The 17,572-nt window shown below is 50.3% G+C and overlaps 1 protein-coding gene across 1 annotated transcript in view; it reads left to right on the forward strand.

Annotated features, from left to right (window-relative positions):
- The window catches only part of Mroh7 (maestro heat like repeat family member 7), a 43,963-nt gene extending 26,391 nt beyond the window's left edge, over nucleotides 1-17,572 (forward strand). The window contains exons 14-22 of the mRNA XM_057785213.1: nucleotides 3,178-3,315; nucleotides 4,754-4,868; nucleotides 8,011-8,151; nucleotides 8,755-8,934; nucleotides 9,277-9,432; nucleotides 10,191-10,313; nucleotides 14,507-14,609; nucleotides 16,717-16,779; nucleotides 17,322-17,572. Coding sequence (XP_057641196.1) covers nucleotides 3,178-3,315; nucleotides 4,754-4,868; nucleotides 8,011-8,151; nucleotides 8,755-8,934; nucleotides 9,277-9,432; nucleotides 10,191-10,313; nucleotides 14,507-14,609; nucleotides 16,717-16,779; nucleotides 17,322-17,572 — 1,270 coding nt within the window. The remainder of the gene's footprint in view (nucleotides 1-3,177; nucleotides 3,316-4,753; nucleotides 4,869-8,010; nucleotides 8,152-8,754; nucleotides 8,935-9,276; nucleotides 9,433-10,190; nucleotides 10,314-14,506; nucleotides 14,610-16,716; nucleotides 16,780-17,321) is intronic.

Raw genomic sequence — 17,572 nt, forward strand, 5'->3', positions numbered from 1 at the left:
ATTCTTTTCTTTAGATAAGGTCCTTAAAAGGAATCATGATTCTCCGGCCTCATATCCTGAGTGCTGGGAAGGCAGGTTCCCGCCACCACACCTGGTGCATGTGCGTGTGCTGGGGGTTTAGTTTTCATGGCTCTCATTTGAATGAAGCTGAGATTTAAATGGCATTTGTATTCCCGTTTATGTGAGCAAGTTGCCCTTGCCCTTCGTCCATCCCCATAGGGCTATTGGGGATTTTTCTTAGCAATTTTTAAAACTATTTTATTTTCATTTTCCCTATTAATATAGGAGAACCCATTTTACTAAAGGAATTAACTGTCATTTATATTATATTTGTCCACTTAACCTGTGCTTATTTTACGTCTTTTGTCATTCAGAAAGTTAACTGTTTCCGTGGTGTGCTGGTCCATTCCCCTTCTCATCCTTGTGTGTTCACTTACAGAAGCATATTCAGGAGGGCAAAGGACAAGTTGCGTGTGGCTGGAGGCCTTTGATACAGAGCTGTCCATCATGTTTGCTCTGGTTTTTTCCCCGTTTGTTTGTTTGTTTTGATAGTTAACCTTTTGGCCACCCACCCCCATGAGATGAATGGCTGATTTCTGCCTAATGGTTGTGAGAACTGATAGCCTCCCACGCCGCTAGAGAGACACCCACCGTCCATGTGCCCTCTTACATCTCTTTCTGTGCTTTCCGGGACTGTTAGGTTCCTGAGCAACAGCGGGAGATGAAGGGGTGCTGCAGCCACAGTAGAAGGAACACAGACGGAGGCATCCCTGTCTGGAAGTGATGAAGGGAACAGCCTCCACAAGAGGAGGATTCAACTCCGCTAAGACCACAGGACCCCTAGAAGGAAGCCAGAGTACCCACCCTGCCCATAGCCACAGCGACAGCACACCTACCCACAGACATGAACAGCTCATCTTATCCATATCCCCGCCAACAGGAGCACAGCCCTGCCAACACCTTAAATTCGGGTTCCGGCTTCTAGAGCCGGCAGTCCTTTCTGTTGCTTTACGGATACCTGTGGTAGCTAGCCACGGCAGCCACGCTGTTGTGTGGCCTTTGTGTGACTCCTTGGTGCTCCAGACTCAGTGACAGATGAAAAAGTCACCCTACAGAAGTAGTCACATCTCCTGCATGGCGAGGGGCATAGGCTATGAATGTGACAGCTCTGTTGGTATCAGGTGACATGTCTCATGTGAGTTTGAAGGGAAAGAGGGACTCCTGGATTCAAGCACACGGACACAGGCGTGGCCTGAGGGTTTTGGCAGCCCTGGGTGTTTCAGTTGTTCTGTGTGGTGCCGTGGCTGTCCAGTCACCATTCAGGGACTGAGGAGGCAGAGGCAGGTGAACCTCTGTGAGTTCGAGGCCAGCATGCTCTACAAGAGCTAGTTCCAGGACAGATAAGATGATTGCACAGGGAAACCCTGACTCGAAAAACAAAAACAACAGCAACAAAAAAAAAAAAATCATTTTACAATCAGTTTCTGAACTGGCCACTGTTTGTCTCCAAAAACAGAAAAAGAAAAAAGAAAAGTAGCTCTGGTGCTTGCTTGGATTGCTATCATGAGCTGCTGCTGCTAACCACATTCTCAACATTTTAGCTAAAGTGACATTTAGATCGACCTTAACACTTTTCTGAGGTCTAATTTTAGTCACAGTGGCATCTTTCAGGTCCTTTACTATTCTCTTAGAAGGGACAGGTCTTTTTTCTCCGAGATTAGAGGCTCTCCGGCAGGACAGGGTGGATCTAAGCAGCATCTGGGCCCAGTGAGTATAAGGTCCACCTGCCTGACCTGGAGCTGACCCAGAGAACCTGAGTCAAATGAAAGACAGCAGTTGAAACGTTGCAAGAAATAGTACCAATGTAAGAACTGCACTAGCGATCTGGAGCAAACTCACTTCCATCCACTACACCTGGGAGGAGCATGAAAACACATTCCAAGAACAATTCCGTGTTTTGAAGAAACTGAGGTCATTAGACTTTGGTTTTCTCACAAGTCCTCAGAGTTCTCCTCACCCGACTTCATTCTTGGACTGTGCTCCCCACAATGGTGGTTCCCCTAAGACTGTAGAAGAGCCCACGTAAGCTAGAGTAAGACACACCACGATGCTGAAAGAACCCTGGAGCGGGGAGACTCTCACTCAAGTCTCGGGATAACACGACCCCCCAGGAATTCACGAGAGATGGTCCCTGCTGCAATCACCTGAGGTTTATTGACAGGACAGGAACCAGTGCACTGGGGCGGAAACTCATTTCCCATGCAGGGGTAGAGTTCCACCCCGAGTAGCTGGGAGAAGGGGTAATTAAGGGAAGAAACCACAACCCAGTAATCCAAAGGGGGTAGGGAGGGCATCATTGGAAAATTCCAAAAATACCAGTGATCACTGAAAAATTCTGAAAATACCAGTGATAATCACAAGGGGGTAACTCCCTGTTTCTCAAGATTGTAATCTAACTTTATGGTCAGCTAGTTCCTGGAACAGAGTCACTGAAACAGCTGACCTAGACTTTTGGTTCTTCTTTCCCTGCTAGATTTTTTTTGGCTCTACTCTTTCTGCTAGAGGGGTCTGAATTTATCCGGGTCTTTCAATGCTCACACCTGCCACCAGCTCTTGAGGCCTTTCTCAGAATGCATCCCAGCAGTATAAGGCTGTAACTTAACTTTCGTAACGAGACAATAGGCTGGGCTAGACATCCAGTTGGTTAAAAGGTGGCAGCGGCCTCCAGAATCCCTGAGCTCACTTGGACCTTCTGAGTTCTGCTCAGTTTCCTGGGTGTGACAACTCCCCAGGACCAAAAGGGACTCGGGCACTGGCAGAAGACTGAGTGTCCAGGAGAGCAGACAGGACTGTCCCCTAGGCTGCCAAGACATTCATGGCTCAATGGGGAGGATAGAGGGGAACAGGCAAGACACAGGAAAGGAAGTTTGGGCAGCCGGCTCCTCCAGGAAGCAAGGCCCCTGAGAAAGGGTGGGTGGAGGGGGACTTTGTGTCTGCTGTCTCTCAGGTTCTGAAAGTGAAGGATGTGTTACTTATAAAGAGCCACCGTCTGTGGATCCAGTGCACCCTGCTAACTGTGTGGTAGAGAGGGTGCTGGGGGTAGAGAGGAGCCTTGGCAAGAGGGGTCAAGTAGAAGGCACACAGTGCACAGGAGATTTTACCCCCTTGTCTCGGCAGCTGGATGGTGAAGGTGGTGAAAACCCTGCTTCTGAAAATGGGCTGTTCATATGAGTCGACGTTTCTGGAGGAGCAGGGTGGCTGGGAGTTCATGGCCCAGGCAGAGAATCACTACCGGGGAGTGTCCCTGCTGGCAAGGTGAGGTGCGGACCTCAGTGGGATAGGGCGGGATAGGGTGGGCCCTCTGGATCCTCAAACAGACCCAAGCTTGCATCTCTGAGCAACAGTTTTTGTCCCCCCCCCCCCCCGGTCTCTTCTCTGCAGCTTGGGGAATACTGTCCTAGCAGGGGGATAACAGCAGTGTGAAAGATGACGTCCATTCTTGGGAGGCAAACTTGGTCCCTGAAATGATGTAGTTAGCTCCCCCCCCTTTTTTTTGGCTTGGTAAGATGGCTCAATGGGTAAAGGTGCTTGCTGCCAAGGCTGCCGATCTGAGTTCAATTCCCTAGACTCATATGATGGAAGGCAAACCTAACTCCCACTAATTGTCCTCTGACCTCCACATGAGCACCGTGGCATGCACACCCTCTCACATATACATGCACATAAAATAAATAAAAACCAGTTTACTTAGAAGTTCTCTTCTTCAGCTAGGCATGATAGCACCTGTCTTTAATCCCAGCACTCTGGACACAGAGCAGGTGGATCTCTGTGAGTTTGTGGCTAGCCTGGTCTACAGAGTGAGGTCCAGCACAGCCAGAGCTGTTACACAGAGAAATCCTGTTTTGAAAAACCAGAGGCGGGGAAGGGAGGGAGAGAAAGAGAGGGAAGGAGAGAGAAGCACAGGCTACCATTATGGAGGCTGGTGGCAGGCCACGGTTTACGCATACACACCTTGCACAAGAACACAGATGGGTTATTTATCCAAGGCCACACAACTGAGAAGTGGTAATGTGTCCTTCACCAAAGCTCCTTCCCACCCTGGCCCAGATGAGTGCTCCCTCTCCAAACACACACCGCTCCCTGGCTACAGAGGGGCATCTTGACTTCTGTGCTGGTGCCATGATTCCTGCTACAAGAGCCTCTCCATGGGCTCAGCACACAGTCACCTGATGGAGCACTAACTGTTCTCCAAGCACCACGCAAAAAGGGGCTACATGGACGGCGATTCCATTTAGGTTCTTACCAGCACCAAAGAAACAGTGCTATGATAAGTTCAGGGTTAAACACGAGGAAACTGAGGCCCAGAGATTAAGTGCCTGTCCCAAATCACACAGCACATGCTGGAGTCAGGATTTGAACCCAGACTCTCTCCCTTCTATTCTGTATAAGACAGTTATTCTCTTAGACTCAGTGACCCACGGACATCTTGGCTGGCAGCACTCTGCCCTGAGTTCTCAGTGGGTGTGAGCTAGGGTCCTGAGAGTGTGTCTTCAGGCAGTTTCCCTGTGGTGCTGATGCTGGCTGTGTGGGTAGGGGTACTTTGATCACCTGCTGGCTCTGTGGGATGGGTGAAGGAGGGGGAGCAGGAACTCGTGGTCGGGACCGCAGGTCTGCCACACTCCAGCTCTGAGAGCTGAGCCAGGTCCACTCAGAGCCTTGTGTGACTGGGAACCTGAGGGTCTGCCCTCCCTAGGGCCATGGTGCACTACTCCTGCCAGGAGCTGTGTCGCATCCTCTACCTGCTCATCCCGCTCTTGGAAAGAGGTGACGAGAAGCACAAGGTCACGGCCACCGCCTTCTTTGTGGAGGTACCTCCTGGGGCCCTGGGAACCTGGGGACAGTCATTGGGGCCTTCTGGGGAACGACACTTTCCAGTTTCTAAAGCCTTCCCAGAACCTGCATGTCTCGTCAATAGGAAGGCCTCACAGGTCTCTCTCCTGCGTCTCCCCCTATGCACCCCTATACCCCACTCTTCCAGACTTTCCAAAACCCCAGGCACCTGTTAATCTTTGCTTGGCACCACCATGTGTCAGGAACCAGAGACACAAATGTGACCTTGACGTCACCCTGGCCTTGGTAAGTTCTCAGTGTGGCAGGGAAGACAGAGAGCATCCCGGTTATAGTGTAGGGTGCCATATTGGGACTTGCATGAAGCTGGGGGCGGTCATGAGAGAGCTGGAGATTGGAGAGAGGGCCTCAGGGAGAGCTTCCTGAAGGAGGTGACATAATTAGAGCAAGCGTGGCAGGAAGTGCCAGGTAGGTTCAGGAGACAAGTCGGGAGTTGGGAAGGCCAGCCGCAGAAGGGCAATGCATTCGGAGCTGACTGACGTTTACTGAGCGCTTACTGTCCTCCCTGCCTGCTCTCAATTTATGCTAATTGGTTCATTTCATTTTCCCTCAAATCCCATAACTTAGATACTAGTTTATGGCCACCTCAGAGAAGGCAGTTGAGGTCCAGTCTCTTTCCCAAGGCCCAAATGGCAGCTAGATCCAGGATTCAAATCTTCACCTTTGACTCTAACTCCTCCATGCCTCTCTCTTCCTTAGTTTACTGTAAAACCTCCACACCACACAAGGTCATTTGAAGTGCTCAGTGGTGCGTGCGAGTTCCTTCCTACGGCTGTGTGATTGTAACTATGTAACTCCAGGACCTTTCCACCTGCCCCATCAGATGCACATGCCCCACTCCCATTACACACAAGCCCTCTGGTCCTCCCCAGCACATGGACCTCCTGTCTCCTGTTTGCAGCATCTCCTCTAAGCCAGGGAGCTTTTGTGCTCACTGATTTTATGGCATCTCCAAGCTTATCCAGGCTGTAATCATCCGGTGTTCCCTCAAAGAAGCTGAGAACATCCCACTTTGTGCTTACACCCCATTTGGTTCAACTTCTGTCTGTCAGTGACATTAGAGGACCTGCTGTGGTCCCTGCTCACTTGTCTGACGGTTATCATTCAGAGGACTCCAGGGTTTCACCAGAGTCTGTAGGGTGGAGATGGGATGGCAAGCAAGTGCTTTGGACAGACTGCTCTTGGGGTCAGGGTGTCTGGGTTCCAGCCCCAGCTCGGCCCAGTTCTTCTGGACTCTGTGACCTGGTGAGATACTATTCTTGTAGTCATGTGTCACACACTACCAACCTCATCCTTGTGTCATTCCAACGTCTATATAATTCCACAGAAAAGATTGTGTTGTTCAGAGACAGGCGAGGTCAGGGGTCACTCTGCTAGGAGAGTCCAGGGGTCCCGACCAGGTCTTCCTGACTCACTCCTCTATCCTACCAGCTCTTTGGGTCTGCTCATGGCTCCAGCAGGTTCTCAGGGGACAGAATGGAGGCCAGAGCTCGTCAGACCTGGAGTCCTTCGTAGCATCTTTGTTTCCAGGGCAAGGGATCCCAGGCGAGGATTTCCCTCCTCCCTGGGAGACAAGCCAGCATCTCAGTGGATCCAGTACTTCCATGTTCCCTGAACTCAGATGTCACTACTAGACACCTAGAGTCCCCTCTCCATGATTATCTGTATGTTTCCCCACTGGCAGTTTTTCTCAGACTCCTCAGTGAGTCTATGGTTTCTTGTGGCTGTAATCCCAGCTCTTGGAAGGCTGACACAGGAGGATGACTATGAGTTCACGGCTAGCTTTGGGGTGCCTAGTGAGTGCCAGTCCAGCACAGGCTACAGAGTGAGACCTTGTCTAAAAAACTAACTTAATTAGTTAACTGAAGTATCCATGCTCCATAGGAGATGTGGCTCAGCGGTAGGGGACTCGCCTGGCACATGTGAGGCCCTGGGACTGGTTTCCAACATTGCAAGTAAAAGAGACAGGAGCTGTTATCCTGTGTCTCAAGCTTGGCCCACAGCCTGGTACACAGCAGGCCTGAGTGGCTTGCATGGACAGACAGAAGGCAGCAGTGGTGTGGTCCTTCCTCCCTTCTGTCTCCTCTGGTTAACTGGTGATCCTCCCCCCTGCACCAGCTCCTCCTCCCAGTTCTCCTCATCTCGTAGACATGGCTCTCCACCATGGCAGCCAAGATGATAGAGTGTTGTTTGTGAGGATGGGCCGGTGAGACCCACTGCCTGTTGGCCGCTGAAGGGAGGGAGGGTGTGAAGCCGGACAGGGAGATGAGGATGGGTTTCCCTGATGGTACCAACCCTGCAATGGAAGAGGAGCCGTCCTCAGGGGGGAGGACTTGATCCTTGTAGTAAACACACATTCTACCCCAATTCTTTTTTTTGATGTATTTATTTAATATGTGTACAGTGTTCTGCTTGCACACTAGAAGAGGGCACCAGATCTCATTACAGATGGCTGTGAGCCACCATGTGGTTGCTGGGAATTGAACTCAGGACCTTTGGAAGAGCAGCCTGTGCTCTTAACCCTCTGAGCCATCTCTCCAGCCCATACCCCAATTCTTAGATTGAGTAATGCCCCCCAAAAGAGTTGACTGAGTTTTTGTCCAATAGGAAAATCACAGAGGTTCAGGGGGACGGACAGGCAGATGGAGCGCTGAGGTTCCTAGTTGCTGCCTCAGGAAGATGCCCAGAGTTCCTGGGACTCAGGAAAGCGTGTTCAACCTGGGGCTGAGTTTTGGAAGGAGCTATGCCAGATGTGGGTGTGAGCATGCAAATGGCTATCGTAGTGGCAGGGCATCCTGCCAGCCCAGAGGGGACAAACGGGCCTGGTCATTTGAGGGATGGTGGAACACGGCTGGCTATGTAGGAGTGTGGGCTGCAGGGTGAATACAGAGCGAAGGAGGCGGGCAGGAGGCAGGCGGTGTGGAGGCACAGGGAGAGACAATTTCAGCATTCCCTTCAGTTTCTGGTGAACATTAGGTGAAAAGCACCAGCTCCTGTCAATTTTCCAAGTCTGTGGCTCCAGGAGGCAGATCCTGGGAGTCCCAGGGAGACCGTGGGCCATGTACCCCTGGGCTCAGCAGTCAGTGCTGTTTGCTCTCTCAGCTGTTCCGCATGGAGCAGGTGCGTCGCATCCCCGAGGAGTACTCCCTAGGGCGGATGGTGGAAGGCCTGAGCCACCGCAACCCCATCATGAAGGTGCTGTCCATCCGGGGCCTGGTCATCCTGGCCCGTAGATCTGAGAAGGTGAGTAGAGGGTTGAGAGAAGCCCAGCCCTACCAGGCCTTGGACTGGAGGGAGGGCTCAGCTGTCATAGTCTGGAATTAGAGCTTATGTTTGCCTGCCTTCGGTGGTCCCATCTGTAAAATGGATCTGCCAACACAATCTCTATGTGTTATATTCTTTTTCAACATATCCTGATCCAGGTTTCGTACACTGTTCCTACAGGCAGAAAGGAATGGCACTAATTATCCCTATGTTGTGGATCAGAAAACAGAAGTCTGGAAGGGTGATACAAGCTTAGCATTGTAAAAAGTGCCCGTTTTCTCTCCTAGGGACTGTCTGACACAGCTTGGCAGAAGGGGTGGGACACAGACTCAGCTAACTTGTGACATAGGGTATCCTATGTGACCTGGGGCCAGAGGAGGGAAAAAGCCGGATGGATTCAGTCACCCAGCAGGGGGGAAATTAAGGAGACCAAAGAACCCTTTGGAGAACAGCCAGGGAGGGAGCTCAGAATAGGTGACAAGGTTCAGGCAGGGCTGCCCAGGTCTTCTGTGAGCGGGAGAGGCTGGATCTCCTTCCTGCTGGCCCAGGCAGTACCCCCTCCTCCGTGTTCCTGTCCCTCAGATGGCCAAGGTCCAGACCCTGCTGCCCACCATGGTTAAATGCCTGAAGAACATGGATGGCGTGCTGGTGGTGGAGGCCGTCTGTGACCTCAAGAGCATCTTCAAGGGGAAGGGCAAGAAGCTAATGGACAGCTCAGTCTATGTGGAGATGCTGCAGCTCTTGCAACCTCACTTCACTGACGTAAGGGCTCGGGGGGGGGAGCGTAGGAAGAGGAGGGTCAGTCACTTCCTGGGGTTGCAGAATCTCCCATCTACCCCACCACACTGGGTTCTGGGCAGAGCTGCCCCAGATTAGAGGAAGGGGCACCTCGACCCAGTGGCTTTTCCAGAAGGGAGTTCTTTTGTGATCAGTTTTCCCGGAGAAGGTGGACTTACTGCCACTGGTTGGCCTATGTTGCCCCCCACCACGTGGCCTGGGCTCTTCTCTGCCTCTGTGCCAAGAAGGTCCTATAAACGAGGGACAGGAAGGCCGGGGAGCCTCCTCCTGGGAGAGAGGTCCTTCTGAACCTCCGGTTTGTCCCAGGCAAGAGAAGAGGTGCAGGTCTCCTGCATCAGTGTATACGGAAAAGTGGTTCAGAAGCTCCGGATACCCCGCACCCAAGCCTTGGAGGAGCAGCTGACCAGCACGCTGCTGCCCTTGCTCCTCATCATGCAGGAGGGCAATGCCAAAGTGGTCCAGGTGAGAGCAGGCACAGGTGTCCGGTCCCGAAGGGGCACCTCCTTTACAGAGCCAAGCCAGGACTGGGGCCAGTCCGTGGAAAGCAGTCAATTATGTCCAGCCAGGTGTGATTTCTAGAGGCATCTTGGACAGAATTCCCCCTCAAATAGCTAACTTCTTTTCTTCCTGTAAGTTTTATTTATTTGCAATGCTGAGGGTTAAGCCTTACTTAGGCTTCACGCACGCCAGGCCGGCTCTCTACCACTGAGCTATAGTCTCGATGCTTCCATTTGCACCTTTCAAACAGGACTTGGTTTTCCAAAATCCAACTAATAAATATTGTGTGTGTAATGTCTGAGCATGGGCGCACATGCCACAGTGTGCACACGGAGGTCAAAGAACAACTTTGCGGAGTTGGTTCTCTCCTACCTTTCTGGGGATTGAATTTGGGCTGCAGGGCTTGAGTGGTGAGTCCCTCTATCCACTGAGCTGTCTCAGCAGTCCCCAGGCCAGTTTTTAGTTGGTTTTTTTTTTTTTTTTTTTTTTTTGGATTTTTCGAGACAGGGTTTCTCCATAGCTTTTGGTTCCTGTCCTGGAACTAGCTCTTGTAAACCAGGCTGGCCTCGAACTCCCAGAGATCTGCCTGCCTCTGCCTCCCGAGTGCTGGGATTAAAGGCGTGCGCCACCACTGCCCAGGCCAGTTTTTAGATGCCTTTCCCCCTGGAGGTCTGCTGTCCTGGAATTCCACACTGCTGGTATTTTTTTCCTATTGTCTGCAGAAATGTGTGAAGACCCTGTTCCGCTGTTCTTGCTTCATGAAGTGGGAGTTGCCAAAAAGGGCTTACAGCCAGAAGCCCTGGGAAAACCATCTACAGACGGTGGCAAAAATTTGCAAGTATCTTGTGAGTGCTTCCTGTAAGCTTACTGACTCTTTACAAGGGTGTTGGAGGCCAGGAGTCATCCCTTCCCCCTTCCTGTTTCATGTTCTGACTTGTGGTTCACATCACTGCCTCTAAGCCATTGGTTCTTGAGCATCCATATCTGTCTCTGACTTCTGCCCTTCTAGAGTCCCCCTCCTCTGAATCACTGGATACCTCTAGTGGATATCTATCTATCTATCTATCTATCTATCTATCTATCTATCTATCTATCTATCTATCTATCTATCTATCTGTCATCTATCTATCTATCATCTATCTATCTATCTATCATCTATCTATCTATCATCTATCTATCTATCTATCTATCTATCATCTATCTATCTATCATCTATCTATCTATCTATCTATCTATCTATCTATCTATCTATCTACCTACCTGCACTCTCTCTGTATTCCCCTCCCATGTGTGTGTGGGGTGGGGCTAGGGACTGAACCTGTGATCTCATGCATGCTAGGCAAGTGATCTACCACTGAGCTACAGCACCAGCCTATCTATATTTTATCCATATTGTACCTTCCACCTTTTCTTTTCCTTTTTTAAACGTTTTGAGACATGGTCTTTTTTTTTTTTTTTTAAAGATTTATTTATTTATTTATGTTACAACATTCTGCCCGCACGCCAGAGGAGGGCGCCAGATCTCAGCACAGATGGTTGTGAGCCACCATGTGGTCGCTGGGAATTGAACTCAGGACCTCTGGAAGAGCAGCCAGTGCTCTTAACCTCTGAGCCATCTCTCCAGCCCCTTGAGACATGGTCTTATGCACCTCAACGTGGTCTGGAACTCAGTATGTAGCCCAGGCTGGCCTTGAATTCACAGTGACTCTATGTCTCACCCTCCTGAGTGATGGGGTTGAAGGTGTGTGCCACCATGCCTGGATTTTAGGCTCCCTTTTCTGCAATAGAATTTCCCAGGCAGTGTTTCTAGTGACGGTCCACAGGGTGGAGATGCTGGGGTCAAGGGGTTCTGGGGTGTTGCAAATGCTGAATGCTCACCACGACTCTGAAGATTGACAGTGGCTTCAGAGGGCTTGGAGGTGCTCTGTGCCGAGGAATGACAGTTTTGGTCAATGACTCACGCTTTCTTGACCTTTCTCAGTGATCTCTGTGAATAGCTAAGTAGGGAGTAAGCCACAGCATGCTGTGAAGGTGTCACTGTGGGTCACGGAGCCTCTGGAGACATCTAGTCCCACTCTCCCTTCCCTGTTGTCATGGGACACACAGGCAGGAGTCCGTGTAAAAAAAAACAACAAACACAGAAAGTATCTGGGTGTGGTGGTACATGTTTTTACTCTCAGCACTGGGGAGGCAGAGGCAGGAGGATCCCTAGGACTCAGTGGAAAAGCAGCTTAGCTTACTTGGTAAGCTCCAGGCCGATGAGATACTTTGTCTCCACAAAAACAAAACAAACAAACAAAACACTCTAAGTGGACAGCAGCGCCCAGACAACAGCAGCAGCAGAGGTTGTCCTTGACTCTCCTCATCCATGGGCCGTCATGCCTGGCCTTTTGGCTCCCTTTCCTGCAACAGAATTTCCCAGGCAGTATTTCCAGTGACAGGAGTATCCTTGTGCATGCCTGTACACACACACACACACCACACATACATTCACCCTCACAAACAACCACACACACACACACACACACACTAAAGCATTGTGTTACGCTGGGTATAACCCTAACACTTGAGAGCTGAGGCAGGAGGGCGGCTATGAGTTTGAGCCCATCTTGTGCTATAGAGTGAGACTCTGTCTAAACAACAACAACCCCCAAAAGACCTACATACATTGCGCTCAGCACCGTTCTGTAGACCTTTGGAGTTTGTGGCTGTCAGTTTGTACCTCTGTGGTCGATCCCTCTGCTTTGCTTTTCTGTCCATTAATAGCTTTGCTCACAAGAAAGTTAAATTCTTAAGCTAATGGAGCTAGAGAGACGACTCAGAGGTTCTGAGTTCAATTCCCAGCTACCACATGGTGGCTCACAACCATCTGTAATGAGATCTTGTAGCACAACTAATAAAAACCCAGAGACAGAAATTGGAGTTCAACTGAAGGTCAGAAAAGCAAAACAGCCAGCCACTGGCTCTTACCTCTACCTCAGTCCGAAATGGCGATCCTGCCTCCAGGAATCCTCAGAATGAAACTCTGTATGAAACCTGTCTCCTCCTGTTTTATATTCCTTTCTAGTGCTGGGATTAAAGGCATGCACCACCACTGCCCGATTTCTGTGGCAAGCTAGTGCGGCTACTGGGATTAAAGGTGTGTGTTACCACTGCCTGGTCTGTAAGGTTGATCAGGGTGGCTGTCTTATTCTCTGATCTTCAAGCAAGCTTTATTTATTAAAATACAAATGAAATATCACTGTAAGATCTGGTGTCCCCTTCTGGCTTGCAGGCATACATGCAGGCAGAACATTATATACATACTAAGTAAATACATCTTCTTAAAAAAAGTTCTTGGGCTGAGTATGGCTCAGTTAGTAGAGTACCTGCCTAACATGCCTGAGACCCTAGACTAGAGCTTTAGCACACCCCATAACCCCAGCTTGGTGGTGTGTGTGTGGTGGTGTGTGGTGGTGCATGCAGGAAGCCAGGGCAGGCTACATGAAACCCTGTCTCAAAAAGTAAATGAGTACAAGAAGCTAAAGCTACGCTCTAGTAGCTTGACGAAGAGACCAGTGACTTACTGCTGATCAATGAACTAATCAGCTGTAGCTCATTCATTCACTCATCTAGCACAGTGCTTCTCAACCTCCCTAAGGCTGTGACGCTTTAATACGGTTCCTCATGGGGTGGCGACCCCCACAACTATCAAGTTACTTTTGTTGCTACTTCATAATTGTAATTTTGCTACTGTTATGAATCATAATGTAAATATCTGTGTTTTCCAATGGCCTTAGGTGAAAGGGGTTGGGACCCACAGGTTGGGAACTGCTCTTTCAGCTGTTTCTGGTCACTAGCTCCAATACAGGTCCCGTCTAGGGTGCTGAGGACTCTGAACGGAATGAAAAGTTCCCTCATCTTGGAAGAGTTTCGTATGCAATGGGGGAAAGGGTGTACAACTAAAAGCTACAGTTCTGGGTACCATGACTGAGGATGTGCGGGATGCTGCAGAAGCATTAAGAATGGTGGACAGCCAGGTGGTGGTGGCTCATGCCTTTAATCCCAGCACCTGGGAGGCAGAGGCAGTTGGATCTCTATGAGCTTGAGGCCAGCCTGGTCTACAGAGAGAGTTCCAGGACAGCCAAGGCTATACAGAGAAATCCTGTCTTGAAAACCAAACCAAACCAAACAAACAAACAAAAATGGTAGATGAGCATCCTCTGAGGGTCATGAAAGGTTTCAGTGGGAGGTAGCATCTGAATTGAGGCTTGAAGGATGCGAAGCAATTTATCAGGTAGAAGGGAGGATACCGTAATTAGGGGCAATCCCCATACAGGGCTTAGAGGTGGCTCTGGCTGGTCCTGTCCTTGCTGCATAGCCCCGCAAGTATGGCATGGAGGCAGCGACGGGAAGCTGTCAGACTCAGTAAGATTGTGAAGGCTTTGCCTGCCAGACCTGGGAGTTCAGACCTTGGCCTCAGCCTGAGGAAGCTGTCAACAGACAAGTAAGCACTTGAGTCTTCTCTCTCAGTAGACTCTTACCTGAGCAACCGCTCCCAGTTCTCTGCACCTGAGCCACCCTGATGGCCTCTGTAAGGCGATCTTGCACAGAGCATGGCTTTGTCACTACCAGTCATGAGTGAAGGCTTGCACTTCCCAGCGCAGGAGAATGCCTTGTTTGTGCCTGGCTTCGATGACTGCTCAGTCCTCCAGCTAATTCCCCATTGCTCTGTAGCCCCAGTCTTTCATCCTGGCCAGCCCAGTTTCCCTTTGCGTGCCGTGCCCCATGTCATCTCTTGTGGGATTTGCAATGTGGAACCTTTCCTCCGTTATACCCGGGAGATGGACTGATAGGAGACCTGGGCTGGCACGCCATTAGAAGTGGTGATTTCAGTCAGATAAAAGAAGACAAAGTCTGGTCCCTGGGGGCCTCTCGGCAAAGAGCTGGGCAGGAGGGATGTTTAGGAGCCGGGGCCAGGGTAGTGCTGATGGGGAGAATAGCTGCCCCTCGCTGTGAGGTAGTGGACCAGCACTTGAGGGGTTTCTCTTCTCTCCAGGTGAACTCTCACCGAGACAGCGTCTTCACCTTCCTCAGCCAGAGCCTGGAGTTTGCCAAGAATTCACGGGCCTCCCTCCGGAAGTCCTCTGTCATCTTCATAGGTAACCTTTTCTGGTATAATAAGTCCCCCTGCCAAGCCTCTGCCTGAGTTCCGGTCTGAGTTTCCCAGAATCCCAATCTCTGGGGGAAAGATCGACTACAGATTCTCTTTGCTCAGGGTTCTTCATAAGACCCTTCTAACGGCAGCATCTGGGGCTGCCTCTCCCACCACACCACACTACATTCACTGTATTAGATCCCCGTTCTCCTCTGCCCAGATAATCATAGTCCCTATACCAGGGTCAGGAGACCTTACTGCAGAGAGGCCTGGAGGTGATGATCTATATAAAATGACATTTATTTTAGTGTATGTTTTAAATTCATTTGCTCTTTCTCATACCCCATCCACCCATATATCTACCATTTATCCATCCCTACATCCATCCATCCCTACATCCATCCATCCCTACATCCATCCATCCATCTATCCCTATATCCATCCATCCATCCCTACATCCATCCATCCCTATATCCATCCATCCTATATTCATCCATCCATCCCTACATCCATTCATCCATCCATCCATCCATCCCTACATCCATTCACGAATCCATCCACTTATCCACCATTCATCCATTCATCCTCCAATCCATCTACCTATCTACCCACCCACCATATATGTAATATATTCCATTTTCCTATCCTTTTATTAACCCATGCACACTCATCTGCCCATCATCTACCCATCCATCCTTCTAGCTATTCACTCACCAATCCACCCACCTACCCATCTACCCATCCATCTACTCACCTGCCCACCCATCCACTAGCCAATCCATCTATCCACTTGTGCATCCCCTCACCCATCCATGCGCCTCCCATCCTGTCAGTGGTTTATTTAGAGAATGACTCCCTGCTCTTTGTCAGGCGTGATGATGAGGTTAGAGAAACAGAGAGCTGCTGGGGTGAGGGGGAGTGAGATGGGGGCTGGGGTAAGACACAGGGGCGGGATGAGGGGACTGCCAACATAAGCAATGCTGGGACACAGGAGCAAGGCCTAGGACATTTGGCATACATCTGAACTAAGGGGATACACAGAGGCAGCTCCTTACATGCTGACTTCTCTTCATTCTTGCTCCAACGTACCCTACCACTCCACCTCCCAAATGGATATCAGATTAAGAAATTTATAGTCTGGTGGGAGATAAAGATTCATACATAAATCAGGGCCTGGAGATGTAGCTTAGTGGTAGAACACATGCTTGGCATGTATAAGACCCCGTGTTCACACAAACACATAAATATATGATTTGTAAATCACAAGTAAAGTAAAACCAGTGTATACAAACCTAGTGTATACAGAACCAATGTATATGGGCTCAGTGTATACAGGCCCATGGTATATATACCCAGTGTATACAGACCCGGTGTATACAGGCCCAGGGTATACATATCCGGTGTATACAGAGGTGTATACAGGCCCAGGATATACATACTCAGTGTAGACAGACCCGGTGTATACAGACCCAGTGTATGCAGACCCGGTGTATACAGGCCCAGGGTATATAGACCTGGTGTTTACAGACCCAGTGTCTACAGATCCAGTGTATATAGACAGGAAGCTCACTGAGACTCTGAGACTCTAGGTAGGCACCAGGCTCAACCTGGGTCGGGGTCAGGAAGGACTTCATGGAGAGTCACTTTCTGAAGTTAACATACAGGACAATCAGGAACTTCCAAGGAAAACACATAAATGTGGGACCAGGACCAGGCATCATGGGAGCCAGGTACATGGCACAAGGACACCTCAGAGGTCCCTTGCAGCTGTGGCTGACAGGTGTATGAGGCTATGGGGTCAGATTCCCTGGGGAAATTGGGCAGGGAGGCAGTACTTTTTCATGTCACAGACAAGGAAGCTAAGGCCCAGCCTAGGAGAGCACTGTCAATTGGCCACATCCTGGATCCTGTGCCATCCTGGTTCAATCCTGCCCACGGGACCAATACTTTCCTGGGACTCCTGTTGGGAATCTGCCCTCACGTCATAATGAAGCTCTCCTTTCATGCCCTCTAAGGGGCTGGAAGAGGGCAGACAGATTCTGAGATCATCTGATCCAGGAATGGGAGGAGCAGGTATCAAGGTAGACGCCTACACCTTTTGGATTATCCAGGGTCCCTGGTCCCCTGCATGAAGAACATTATGACTGAAGAGTGGCTGAATGAAGTGAAAGCCAGTAAGTCACACCCAGGATTGGTGAGATTGCCGAGGGAATGGGGACATGAGCAGAACCACAGTGTGTAACAGGGAAAGAGAATGGTGTGGGTCAGGGCAAGAGTCTTCAGTTCATTCTGCTGTGCTAAAGCGTTATATGTAGTGAGTGCAATGTTAGCTACTGTGGGGCTACCCAGAGGCAGAAAGCACAGCATCCTGGGGAGCTTGTGACTTCATTAGGCAAACAAGGCTCAGAAGCAATACCCAAAACCATTTGGTGCAGGGTGGATAGTTTAAATGCTTAAGGAGGCACAGGTTCAGCTTGCACCCGAGAGCACCGATAAGGAGCCTGGAAGTAGGCTGGAGAACTCTTGGGAGGGTTCCTAATGGAGGCAGACTTCTCATACAAGCTTTGAAAGATGTGACAAACTGAATGACTGGGAAGATGCCTCCTCGAGGGGTGTCTAAGCCAAGGCTAGGAGGTGGGAAGGAGGGGTGAATTGTGAGCTCTGCCGAGAGAGGAACCTTATCTAAGCAAGTGGCCTTTCTCTTCCTCCAACCCAGCTCTGGAGCTCTTGAGACATGACCCAGAAGCGTCAGTATGTATCTACGCAGCCCAGGCCCAGGACCACATCATGGCTAGCTGCTGGCGGAATTCTTGGCCACTGCCACATGGGGATTCATGGGTGTGTGACCCATCCAGTTCGCACCGCTGGGGCTCCAGCTGTGAGAACCTACCCACGTCCCACCAGCGGCGCTCCTGGATCATGCAGGCACTGGGCTCCTGGAAGATGTCGATGTCTTTGAAGCAGTGA

Source organism: Chionomys nivalis, chromosome 11 (genome assembly GCF_950005125.1).
Source record: "Chionomys nivalis chromosome 11, mChiNiv1.1, whole genome shotgun sequence".
Lineage (NCBI taxonomy): Eukaryota > Metazoa > Chordata > Mammalia > Rodentia > Cricetidae > Chionomys > Chionomys nivalis.